Here is a 12,500-nt window from a genome sequence, read left to right on the forward strand (position 1 = left end):
CCTAAGACACCCGCAGCAGGGTGCAGGACGGGGTGGTGTGGTTTTCACTCTCCCTCCCTACGCCACACTCCTCCCTTCCTCCCCCTTCTTTAGTCTCTCCATCAGAGCCCACTGCTGGACTAAGCTCTGCTGGAATAAGCAGTCTATGTGGTCGTTTAGGGCCACAACCACATACTAGCCTTACAATTCACCTTTTAAGTGGTTTTTCTGTTGAAAGACATTGTAATTGTGCAGTATTCAAAGCTTTTTCCAGGCTATTCTTATTGCAGCTGGTCCCCTGGTCCACAATCGCCAACACATGATCCCTAGCCTCCAGTGTGCTTCCACACACCCCCGACACACACTGTTCCACAACCAGTTACTTCTTGTTTAGGGTCACCAAAGTAGTGCCCTGCATCATTTTCTGAATCTAACCACCAGGTTCCTCTTTGGTCTCTCCTCTGGTCTCTCCTCTGCTCTCTCCTCTGGTATCTCCTCTGGCCTCTCCTCTGGCCTCTCCTCTGGTATCTCCTCTGGCCTCTCCTCAGGCCTCTCCTCTGGTCTCTCCTCTGGTCTCTCCTCTGCTCTCTCCTCTGGTATCTCCTCTGGTCTCTCCTCTGGTCTCTCCTCTGGCCTCTCCTCTGGTATCTCCTCTGGCCTCTCCTCTGGTATCTCCTCTGGCCTCTCCTCTGGTATCTCCTCTGGTATCTCCTCTGGCCTCTCCTCTGGTATCTCCTCTGGTATCTCCTCTGGTCTCTCCTCTGGTCTCTCCTCAGGTCTCTCCTCTCTCTGACTCCCCTCACGTCTCCCCGGGGCAGTAGCGTGTGTGCTGCAGTCTGAGCTGAGGCTGCCTGTAGAGTGGTGCTGGGTATTTATAACCGTTTCCCTGGGACACCATTACAGCCGAGAGGGCTCGCAGAAATATAACTGCCTAAATCGTCTCCGTGGGCCCTTTATCAGGGCCTCTCTGATATCCATGTGGGAGAGGTAGAGGGGCCCTCTATAGCCTGGATACTGAAATCTGGCCCACAAGGAATCAAACCTGCACCCTTATAAGCTGTGTATGTACACTATATAGCAGGGTTCATCAAATCTGGCCTTCAAATCTAAATCCAGCCCCCGTTTCTACTGGGCAATTATTGCTATTGATTGGCCAGACGGTCTTCACAACTGACTCCTAGGTAAAGGGAGGGTGAACACACCTGACTCCCAGGTAAAGGGAGGGTGAACACACCTGACTCCCAGGTAAAGGGAGGGTGAACACACCTGACTCCCAGGTAAAGGGAGTGGAAAACCAGCAGTTATCCGCCCTCAAGGACCGTGATTTGCTGATCCCTGCTCTATAGACTTTAGGTACAGGTGTGTGTGTGTGTGTGTGTGTGTGTGTGTGTGTGAATGCTCTATAGAGTGTAGGTACAGGTGTGTGTGTATGTGAATGCTCAATACAGTGTAGGTACAGGTGTGTGTGTGTGTGAATGCTCTATATAGTGTAGGTACAGGTGTGTGTGTGTGTGTGTGTGTCAATGCTGTATATAGTGTAGATACAGGTGTGTGTGTGTGTGAATGCTCTTTAAACTGTAGGTACATTACATTAATGGCTTTTTGGCATATGCTCTTATCCGGAGCAATGTAGTTGATTAGACTAAGCAGGGTTAAGGGCCTTGCTCAAGGGCCCAACAGCTGTGCAGATTGTGGCTACCCCGGGGATCGAACCACCGACCTTGCGGGTCACAGTCATGTACCTTGGGTTGTGGTGTTCTTGTCTCCTGATGTTGTGTTGTGATGTTCTGGTCTCTGATGTTGGGTTGTGGTGTTCTGGTCCCTGATGTTGGGTTGTGGTGTTCTTGTCTCCTGATGTTGGGTTGTGGTGTTCTGGTCCCTGATGTTGTGTTGTGATGTTCTGGTCTCTGATGTTGGGTTGTGGTGTTCTTGTCTCCTGATGTTGGGTTGTGGTGTTCTGGTCCCTGATGTTGTGTTGTGATGTTCTGGTCTCTGATGTTGGGTTGTGGTGTTCTGGTCCCTGATGTTGGGTTGTGGTGTTCTGGTCCCTGATGTTGGGTTGTGGTGTTCTGGTCCCTGATGTTGGGTTGTGGTGTTCTGGTCCCTGATGTTGGGTTGTGATGTTCTGGTCCCTGATGTTGGGTTGTGGTGTTCTGGTCCCTCAGAGCTGTGGGAGGTGCCGTTTGAGGAGATCTCGGACCTGCAGTGGGTGGGCAGCGGGGCGCAGGGTGCCGTCTTCCTGGGGAAGTTCCACGGGGAGGAGGTGGCCGTGAAGAAGGTGCGGGACATCAAGGAGACGGACATCAAGCACCTGCGCAAACTCAAGCACCCCAACATCATCACCTTCAAGTGAGGCTCCGCTACCCGCCAACCTGGCCTCTGGGGTCCCCAGGGTCTGCTGGGGTCCCAGCCCTGGTCCTGGAGAGCCACAGGGCCTGCTGGGGGCCCCAGCCCTGGTCCTGGAGAGCCACAGGGCCTGCTGGGGGCCCCAGCCCTGGTCCTGGAGAGCCACAGGGCCTGCTGGGGGCCCCAGCCCTGGTCCTGGAGAGCCACAGAGTCTGCTGGGGTCCCCAGCCCTGGACTTTGAGGGCTATATCTGTTCTTGGATTTAGTACTCAAATGCTCTGGCCTATATTTAGCTGTAAACACAAATGTAATTTCACTCCTAGATATGACTACAATTAAAAGTATTTTATACAGTAGGTCAGAATAATCCCTCTAGCATCTCTAATTATGTTATGAATATAAACAGCTAAAATGTGCTATCACGCCAGTGATTGTGATGATGAATAATGAAGGATAAGCATAGGTTGACATAAAATCCAGAAACGAATGCGGCCCTCCATGAACTGGGGTCTACCTGCTGTAGAGGGAGAAGTCATGCTCAGTGTTTTCCTTTCACCAGCCAGACTAGGCCCTGGGAACAATGTGTGCAGAACATTGTTAATCAATGATATAAAGTACCTTTGCGCAGAGCCACAGAAACCCGGACCTTCCTAATTACAGAATTTTTTTTTTTTTTTGAAGCAAGAAAAAACTGTGATTCTTCTGCTAACACCCCTCTGTCTTGATCTTTATGTTTCTCTGTCAATAAAAAAAGAGGCAGGCTTTGAATGTTAGAAAAGTACAAAATAGACAATAAAAAATGAATCTTTGGATTTAATGTATAAAATTATGGACCGTGTTTGCATGCAATATTATGAAGTATATTTAACTTCAACTGATAACGTCCTGACTTGAACCCAATAAAGATAAAGACTGATATCAATCATCTTGGAAGAACATGGTGCACATGGTGCAACCAATTTGTAAGGGGCCAATTACTTTTTCACAGGGGCAATATGGGTGTTTGATAACTTTTTTCATTAAGTAAATTAAATAATTGTAAAATGTGTTTTGTGTCTGCCCAGGCTCCCTTTGTCTAATTTTACATTTTGTCTAAATATCTGAAACCAGTCAGTGTGATAAATGTACAATAATAGAAGATATCAGGAAGGAGGCAAATTTTTCAGGGCACAGTACTTAACAATACTGTGTGCAACCACTGTCCATGAATTTATTAAACTTGATATTATGTTGGGGGTCAATTTAACCCAATTCAGTGTTTGACATCTGTTAAAAACAATACTGTATGATTTTTGAAATGTTCTTATTTGGTCGGATTAAACAGTAGACATGAAATGAATAATGCTAGTTTCCAAAGTCATGTGCTTTGCTTACAAAGACATTGTCTTGGGATGTTTTGACCCCCTCTGGAACTGCATAAAATGTAAGAAACCAAACAAGAATTTTCTAGTTTTATATCTGATTTCTTTGTGGATGATTCTGGTGGCACTTTCCCATACTTTCACTTACCTCAGGTTGTAAAATTAGATGTTTTTATAATTAGGGATAACAGGCCAGTCATTTAGGAGACAATAAGAACATGAAACGCAAAATGTGAAAATGTTTCTATTACAATGATTTTGTGCCTATTTAAACCGTTGTGGTCGATTTGACCCCAAACATAAAAGCGGTCATAAAATCTTAACATAATATGAGGGCTCAGTAATAATTTTTAGGAGAGAAGTTGTCAGTTCTTCACCCCCTTCCTGCCCCCCCAGGGGTATCTGCACGCAGGCTCCCTGTTACTGCATCATCATGGAGTACTGTGCTCAGGGGCAGCTGTACGAGGTCCTGCGGGCGGGCCGTAAGATCACCCCGTCCCTCCTGGTGGACTGGTCCATGGGTATCGCCGGGGGCATGAACTACCTGCACCTGCACAAGATCATCCACCGTGACCTCAAGTCCCCCAAGTAAGCCTACACACACTTTAACCACCACACTTACGTCTACATACCACAGCTAACACACACACCACACACACTTTAACCACCACACTTACGTCTACATGCCACAGCTAACACACACACCACACACACTTTAACCACCACACTTACATCTACTTACCACAGCTAACACACACACCACACACACTTTAACCACCACACTTACATCTACATACCACAGCTAACACACACACCACACACACTTTAACCACCACACTTACGTCTACATGCCACAGCTAACACACACACCACACACACTTTAACCACCACACTTACATCTACATACCACAGCTAACACACACACCACACACACTTTAACCACCACACTTACATCTACATACCACAGCTAACACACACACCACACACACTTTAACCACCACACTTACATCTACTTACCACAGCTAACATCCCTACCACACACACTTTAACCACCACACTTACATCTACATACCACGACTAATGGTTCCACCACAAACACATTAACTACCACACTTACATCTACATACCACAGCTAACACACACACCACACACACTTTAACCACCACACTTACATCTACATACCACGACTAATGGTTCCACCACAAACACATTAACTACCACACTTACATCTACTTACCACAGCTAACGTCCCTACCACACACACTTTAACCACCATGCTTACATCTACTTACCACAGCTGACACACACATCACACACACTTTAACCACCACACTTGCATCGTTACAAAGCCTTTGTCTGTGTAAACGTGTAAAAATAGACCAGCAACCTCGCATTTAGTTAATTAATGATAATAATTAACTAGGTATGTGCTAATTGAAAACAGCTGCTTACCCAGTTATGTATCCAGCAATTGAGTTATTTTCCTTTTTTCAGTTGATTGTCATTATTACGTGCTTACTTGATTCAGTTTGATTCATTGTTTGATTGTTTGATATAATTATATTAAATTAAATTATTATTAGATTATTTGGTTGATTGGTTGATTGATCATTAGATGTATTATTTAATTGATTGCTTGGCTGATTGATTGTTTGATCAGTTAATTTGATTTATTGATTGCTTTGTTGATTCATTGGTTAATTAATTGAATGGTTAGTTTGTTGTTGGTTGGTTGGTTGTTTGGTCAATTAGTCAATGATTCCTTGATTGGTATTCTGTACTGATTTACCAATTGACTCCTTGATTATTTGATTGGTTGATTTGATAGATTTCCTGATTGATTGGTTGACTGATTTGTTGACTGATTTATTTCTAGATTGATTGATGGATTCCTTCATTGATTTGATTTAATCTGATTAATTCCCTGCAGCATGTTGATCACATATGATGACCTGGTGAAGATATCTGACTTTGGCACCTCCAAGGAGCTGAGTGATAAGAGCACCAAGATGTCCTTCGCCGGGACGGTGGCGTGGATGGCCCCTGAGGTGATCCGAAACGAGCCGGTCTCCGAGAAGGTGGACATCTGGTGAGGGAGAACTCTTTCTCAAAGTACAAGCCACGGTTTATCACTTAGGAGAACTTCTCCAAAACACATTTGTCACTTCTGGTGAGGAGAACGTCTCCTAAACAGATTTATCACTTCTGGTGAGGAGAACTTCTCCTAAATGGGTTTATCACTTCTGGTGAGGAGAACTTCTCCAAAACAGATTTATCACTTCTGGTGAGGAGAACTTCTCCAAAACAGATTCATCACTTCTGGTGAGGAGAACTTCTCTGAAACGTAAATAACTTCTCCGAAACGTAAACTTTCAGGATTACATATCTAGAAACATTATCACGTCTTGGGCGGACATTTTGTATATCATCAGCTACAGCTGCCCATAACATCTATGGTGGAAAGATTTTACTGTAGTCCAGTAGAGCTGTGGGCTAGCATTAGCATATACAGCAGCTGTACAGGGCTATGGGTACATTGCTGCAGTAAAACCAGGGGGGATATTCAAGAAGATGAATCCTGAAGAAGGTGTTGGCTTGTGAGCATTCGGGGTCTCCTCAGAGAAAAGTTTGGGAGCCCCTGGCATAACATATGATGTCTGCCGATGTTAAATATAAAAATGTCATACTTTTACAGGTGAATGTTATGACCGTAGATTCAGTTATCAGTCTTTTAGGGCCACAACTGCTGTCAGCATTACTGCGCGTTAGTTAATTCAGCTATTAAGTGGTGGGTGCGATTTATGTTGGACCACTTTCAGACCAAAACCTTAGTCATCCAGCTCAGAACCCAGGACTTGTGACGCCAGTATGGCAGTATCTATGGAATGATAATCTTTCAGGGCTAGGCAGTAGTATTTTAAATATATATTTGCAAGTGTACATTTTAATCTAATAAGGTGATGTTTGTAACTTTGTGTGTGCCTCTGTACTGACCAGCCTTTGACTCCATCATGCAGTTTTTGCTTTTTAAATGCTGAAATGCCAAGGAAATACAGATATTCGCTGTATTTGAAATAAGATATACGTAGCATTCTGCCATGGAAAAGAAAGATGAATGTTTTATTGATTGGACAATACTCTAACCAATTTCTTTAAAGGAAATCTTAAGATGTTACTATACATTTTACTACATTTTAAGATTAATACCAAAAATAAAACTGGAAAACAATCTGGAGAGCACTGACAGTGACAGTTGTGTTGTGTTGGCACACTGGCTAGCACATAGTGCTGAAGATGTCAGAGTCACACCTGTCAGTGAAGAGGGAAATAGAGAATATGGTCTTACTAAGAAGCAAATGGATTGGAGGATAGTTTTAGATTTACCGTAGATGAACCGCCAATATTCCAGGGCCCAGTCATGTACATTAGCCACTAGGCTACCACGTGAAATCTCCTAGATGAAATATTGTGGACTCTCCCACGCTGTTCTCTATCAGTAATGCTCCTCAGTTGATTCCTGATACGTTTTTAGTCAATATAATGCATGACTTGTTTTTGCATGGTGATGATACCTGTCTGCTTTCACACATCTCTGAGTTTCATAGCATTATGTGATGGTGAGAACAGTGCTCACCTTTTCCTCCCACTAAAGTGTATCTACTGCTTAGTTTACCTAATATCTGTACGGAATTTATCCTTTCCATTTGTGCCCTCTCATTCTGCTAACCGAACGACCCTGAAGAATCGCCTATAGTTCACTCTGTTAATCCCTTTATGAATTTAAAAGCCTCAATCAAAAAAAGTCTCCTATTACTTAAAGAGATTAAGCATCTTAAGTCTATCCTCATAACTCTTATCTTTCATACCTGGAATCAATCTGGTTGCCCTTCCCTGAACCTTTTCCAGCACCTCTATATCTTTCTTATAGTGTGGTCCCCAGAACTGCACACAGTACTCCAAGTGTGGTCTAACAAGAGTATTGTATAAGGTATAAGAGTATAACTTCCTCAGACTTATATTAAATACTCTTGGCTATGTATCCTAGCATCCCGTTGGCCATTTTTACTGTGACAAACTGTTCAGATCTCTCCAGTAGATGTAAATATAAGTAATCACCAGCATGATATTATAAAAACTCATCATGACATTTTGCTTTGAGTACCAGGCATGTTCAGTAATTAGCCTGTGTACAGAACGCTGCCAGGCCCTTTGCTTGTAATTCAGCATCACAGAAGTATGAGCAGTGTTTGATCTGCTTCACCGAGGCCTGAGGGGAGATCTGTCTGTCTGTGCCCGCCAGCTTCTACAGAGTTCAGCGCGCTCGTGTCTGATCATGAACAGGCAATATCATAGGTCACAAGTTCATTATTATGATATTGTATTGTAGTGACTTACTTCCATGTTCATCATTGTCCATGTGCCATGCGTGGGGGCTGATCTAGTATGATGTGGCTGATATGGTTTTCTCGTTCTCTCTTCCCCTCTCCTCTCCTTCTCTCATTCTCTCGCTTTTCCCCCTTTCTCTCTTCTCTCCTTCTCCCTTCCACTCCTTCCCTCTTTTCTTCCATCTCTCTCGCTCCCTCTCACCTCTCTCCCCAATGTCCTTTCCTTTTCTCCTCTCTTCTACTCTTTTATCCCATCTTTCTCTCTCCTCCCCTCTCTCCCACTCTCTCTCTCTCTCTCTCTCTCTCTCTCTCCTGCTGCTGCTGCTGGAGGGAATGCAGGCTAATTCAGTAATTGATTTGCCAGATGCTCTGTAAAGGCAGAAAGGGAAAGTTCTGGCTCTTTGCCCACGGTCCATTTGCACAGATGAGGAGAGTCTGATTTCCACTCATTTGAGCATAAAAAAGAGAGAGCCTGTGTATCAGAGAGCTCCAAGCTAATTCACCGTGTCAGGCTGAAACCAGAGAGTGGGTTTTAAAAGAGCCACAGGGACCTAAGATACACACTGCAGGTGTGTGAGTTCTGCTCTGTCACGCCTGCCAGTGCGCTTCCACTGGGCTGAAAGGCCATTTCTCCATTCCTTAAAATGTCAACTAAACATTTTTTGGGCCCGACTTCAGGAAGGCAGTAATATTTCATGAGGTAATACTTGAGAATGTACTTCAGCATATTGAATAAATGTGTAATTATAGCAAGCTAAAATGTCTTTCTTATAGGAACATTTCCTCCTTTAATTATCATTATGCGGTTTTACCGAAAACTGACGAGTGTGCATATTTTTCTTGTCCTCACAAGTTCAATGTAATTTGCAAAGTCGCTGCTATAAAGTGCTTTGTCATTTTGCTGTGTCATTAAAATATTGTGTTGACAGGGAAATGCTAAACGTCCTGTAACCTGCTGTTCGTTATCCCGAATATTGTGCACAATGGAAGCAAAAAAAAAACAGATCGAAGCACAGCCGGTCAAGAGAGTGCAATTTACATAGCATAGCTCATAGATACAGTACTGTGTACGTAGCATAGCTCATAGATACAGTACTGTGTACGTAGCATAGCTCATAGATACAGTACTGTGTACGTAGCATAGCTCATAGATACAGTACTGTGTACATAGCATAGCTCATAGATACAGTACTGTGTACGTAGCATAGCTCATAGATACAGTACTGTGTACGTAGCATAGAGTGAAGGTGTGTATGTGTCTTGGCTTTTGCTCCATCCAAACATGAGACTACATACAGTAAATGCATTAATTAGAGTTTCATCATTCAGACTCCGAAGTCCAGGCCAACCTTTTAAGGTGTGAGAAATATGTGATTAGAATGTTTTTAACTGAATATTCTACTGCTGATATAACCATTACTACTGGTAACTGAAAACACTGGAGTTCTAGAACACTGGCTTAGAATTTGAGTCCATAAACATATTGTGTTAATTGCAAATTCTGAGGGTATGATTTACAATTAAATCGGCATAGGTGGATAAAATATCCTGGTATAGCAAGCACCAGTCCATATTTTTATGACCAACATTGGGAGACATTTTTATGACTGAAGTGAAGGTATTCTGTACTTCAGTGGCAGTAATTAAGCAAAGGGACTAAGTAATATAATAATGATTTTAAAAATGTTTTTTATCTGGGAATGTTAGCTGGATGGATCCTAGATGTGGCCTAATTTAATGCGTCAGAGATAAGGACTAATTGAATGCAGACACACTTACAGACCGCCGGCTGAGTGCAGTTCTGAGTGCCAGAAGCACTTTGTTAAGAAAAATCAGTCAAAAAGCCAGTTAACATAATAATGTCCTAACATGTAAATATTTAATAGCTTGTTTTATTTTACTCTGATGTTTTTTTGTTAATTATGTACTTGTGATTAATTCACATTTTTCATTTTCACTTCTTTACACACACACTCACACACACACATTTAAATTTAACTCTAGGATTAAATTCTTGCCACCCATTAAAAATTAATTCACAGAATGCTCTCAATATTTCATGATTTGGAAAAAAAATAATGGATTCTGTCAGCACTTTCATAACAGTTCATAAATAGACTACAGAATAAAAAAGGAAAAAAAGCATAAGCAGCACACTCTTATAAACATCTCTCTATCCTGCGTGCTGTTGCCGAGCACTGGGGTATCCATGGTGATCCGGCACTCCATCAACAACCTCCATGTCCTTGTTGCCGTGGCGGCGGGGGCCCCGGGTCCCTGGGGGCCCTGGGCTGTCTGTGACGGGGGAGCAGCCGGAGCCAGCCAGTCTGCGCACGGCCCCCTGGGAAGGCAGCTCCTGAGCGGGGGGGAGGGGCCTGTGTTTGGCGGGTGTGAAGACACCACTCCCCAAATGGAAAATGAAGCGTGCGTGTTGCAAATCTGCACAGCTATCAGGACATTCCGTCTGCCTGGGACATACAGTGCAATCCAAAAAAACAAATACCATCCCCCGCTAACTTCTCGTTTTTGGCATTCTGAGTCAAGGGGATATTTGATATTTGATAGTCCTAGTATGGCTAAAATGGGATATAGCAACCTTTTTGTCCTATTTTTTTTTTTTGGTCTATTCAACAACAATAAAAAAAATCATCAGATATTTGATATCCCTGCAGGTAAAGGTATGAGTGCCCCCTAGCTCCAGTAACAGGTAAAAACACCTTTAGCAGCAGCAGCTTTCAATGAACTTTCCCTATAAGTCAGTTTTTCCCAACCCTGTACCTGGAGACATACCGTCCTGTAGATTTACCTGGAGACATACCGTCCTGTAGATTTACCTGGAGATATACCGTCCTGTACGTTTACCTGGAGCTATACCATCCTGTATGTTTACCTGGAGATAAACAGTCCTGTAGGTTTACCTGGAGATAAACAGTCCTGTAGGTTTACCTGGAGACATACCATCATGTAAATATACCATCTAAGGTCCTTTGGGGTGGTGCTCTGGGTGATGCTGACAGGGATTCACTAATCCCCTCTCTCTCAGGTCCTTTGGGGTGGTGCTCTGGGTGATGCTGACGGGGGAGTCACTAATCCCCTCTCTCAGGTCCTTTGGGGTGGTGCTCTGGTTGATGCTGACAGGGGAGTCACTAATCCCCTCTCTCTCAGGTCCTTTGGGGTGGTGCTCTGGTTGATGCTGACAGGGGAGTCACTAATCCCCTCTCTCTCAGGTCCTTTTGGGTGGTGCTCTGGGAGATGCTGACAGGGGAGTCACTAATCCCCTCTCTCAGGTCCTTTTGGGTGGTGCTCTGGGAGATGCTGACAGGGGAGTCACTAATCCCCTCTCTCTCAGGTCCTTTGGGGTGGTGCTCTGGTTGATGCTGACAGGGGAGTCACTAATCCCCTTTCTCTCAGGTCCTTTGGGGTGGTGCTCTGGGAGATGCTGACGGGAGAGGTGCCCTATAAGGACGTGGACTCCTCTGCCATAATCTGGGGCGTGGGCAACAACAGCCTGCAGCTGCCCGTGCCCGAGAGCTGCCCCGACGGGTTCAAGATCCTGCTGAAGCAGTGCTGGTGAGGGCGGGGGGAGAGGGGGGCGAGGGGGCGAGGGGGGGCGCAGGGGGGGCGAGGGGGCGCAGGGGGGGAGAGGGGGGGTGGGGGGGAGAGGGGGAAGGAGGGCGGGGTACAGGCGGGTGGGGGGGGTTGGGGGGAGAGAGAAGTCTCCTTTCCCAAGATGCCCTTTGTCTTTTCCAGGAACTGCAAACCACGGAACAGACCGTCGTTCCGGCAGATCTTACTGCACCTGGACATCGCCTCAGCGGACGTGCTGTCCACCCCGCAGGAAACGTACTTCAAATCCCAGGTACCCCCACTGCAGGGCCAGACCTGCTTCCTGTGTGGAGAGTCCATGTTAGAGAGGGGGAGGGACGCCCTGGCAGACTCAGACAGACAGAGAGACAGGCCCAGACAAATAGACCATGCTTTGTGGTACAGACACATTCAGGTGGCAGACAGACAAGCATACAGCATGCTTTGGGGCTCACACAGGTTCACAGACAGACAGACAGACTCAGGTGCACAGACAGACAGACTCAGGTGCACAGACAGACTCAGGTGCACAGACAGACAGACAGACTCAGGTTCACAGATAGACAGACAGAGTGGTATCTCTGTTTGGGCTGTGCATCCTGTAGCCCCTCCCTCTGGGTAAAGGGGTGACGCAGGTGCTGATGTCACTGATCTCTCTCCTCTCGCACATAATGGACTTACACTGTCACAGCAGCAGCTGCTGTTCACTGGGGGAGTATATCCATCACTTAAAGGGAGAGAGGGGGAGACAGGGAGTGAGGGGGCGAGAGTGGGAGAGGGAGGGAGAGACATATTTCTACCCAAAGTTCACAAAAATATGCCTGGAATTTGAAAGTTTAAATGG

At 45.0% G+C, this 12,500-nt stretch overlaps 1 protein-coding gene across 1 annotated transcript in view; it reads left to right on the forward strand.

The window, feature by feature from the left end:
* Window positions 1–12,500, forward strand: part of map3k12 (mitogen-activated protein kinase kinase kinase 12) — a 42,686-nt gene that overhangs the window by 18,122 nt on the left and 12,064 nt on the right. Inside the window, exons 3-7 of the mRNA XM_061220167.1 lie at window positions 2,145–2,328; window positions 4,083–4,274; window positions 5,617–5,775; window positions 11,483–11,641; window positions 11,822–11,930. Of these exons, the coding sequence (XP_061076151.1) occupies window positions 2,145–2,328; window positions 4,083–4,274; window positions 5,617–5,775; window positions 11,483–11,641; window positions 11,822–11,930 (803 nt within the window). The remainder of the gene's footprint in view (window positions 1–2,144; window positions 2,329–4,082; window positions 4,275–5,616; window positions 5,776–11,482; window positions 11,642–11,821; window positions 11,931–12,500) is intronic.

This window comes from Conger conger, chromosome 14, assembly GCF_963514075.1.
Source record: "Conger conger chromosome 14, fConCon1.1, whole genome shotgun sequence".
Lineage (NCBI taxonomy): Eukaryota > Metazoa > Chordata > Actinopteri > Anguilliformes > Congridae > Conger > Conger conger.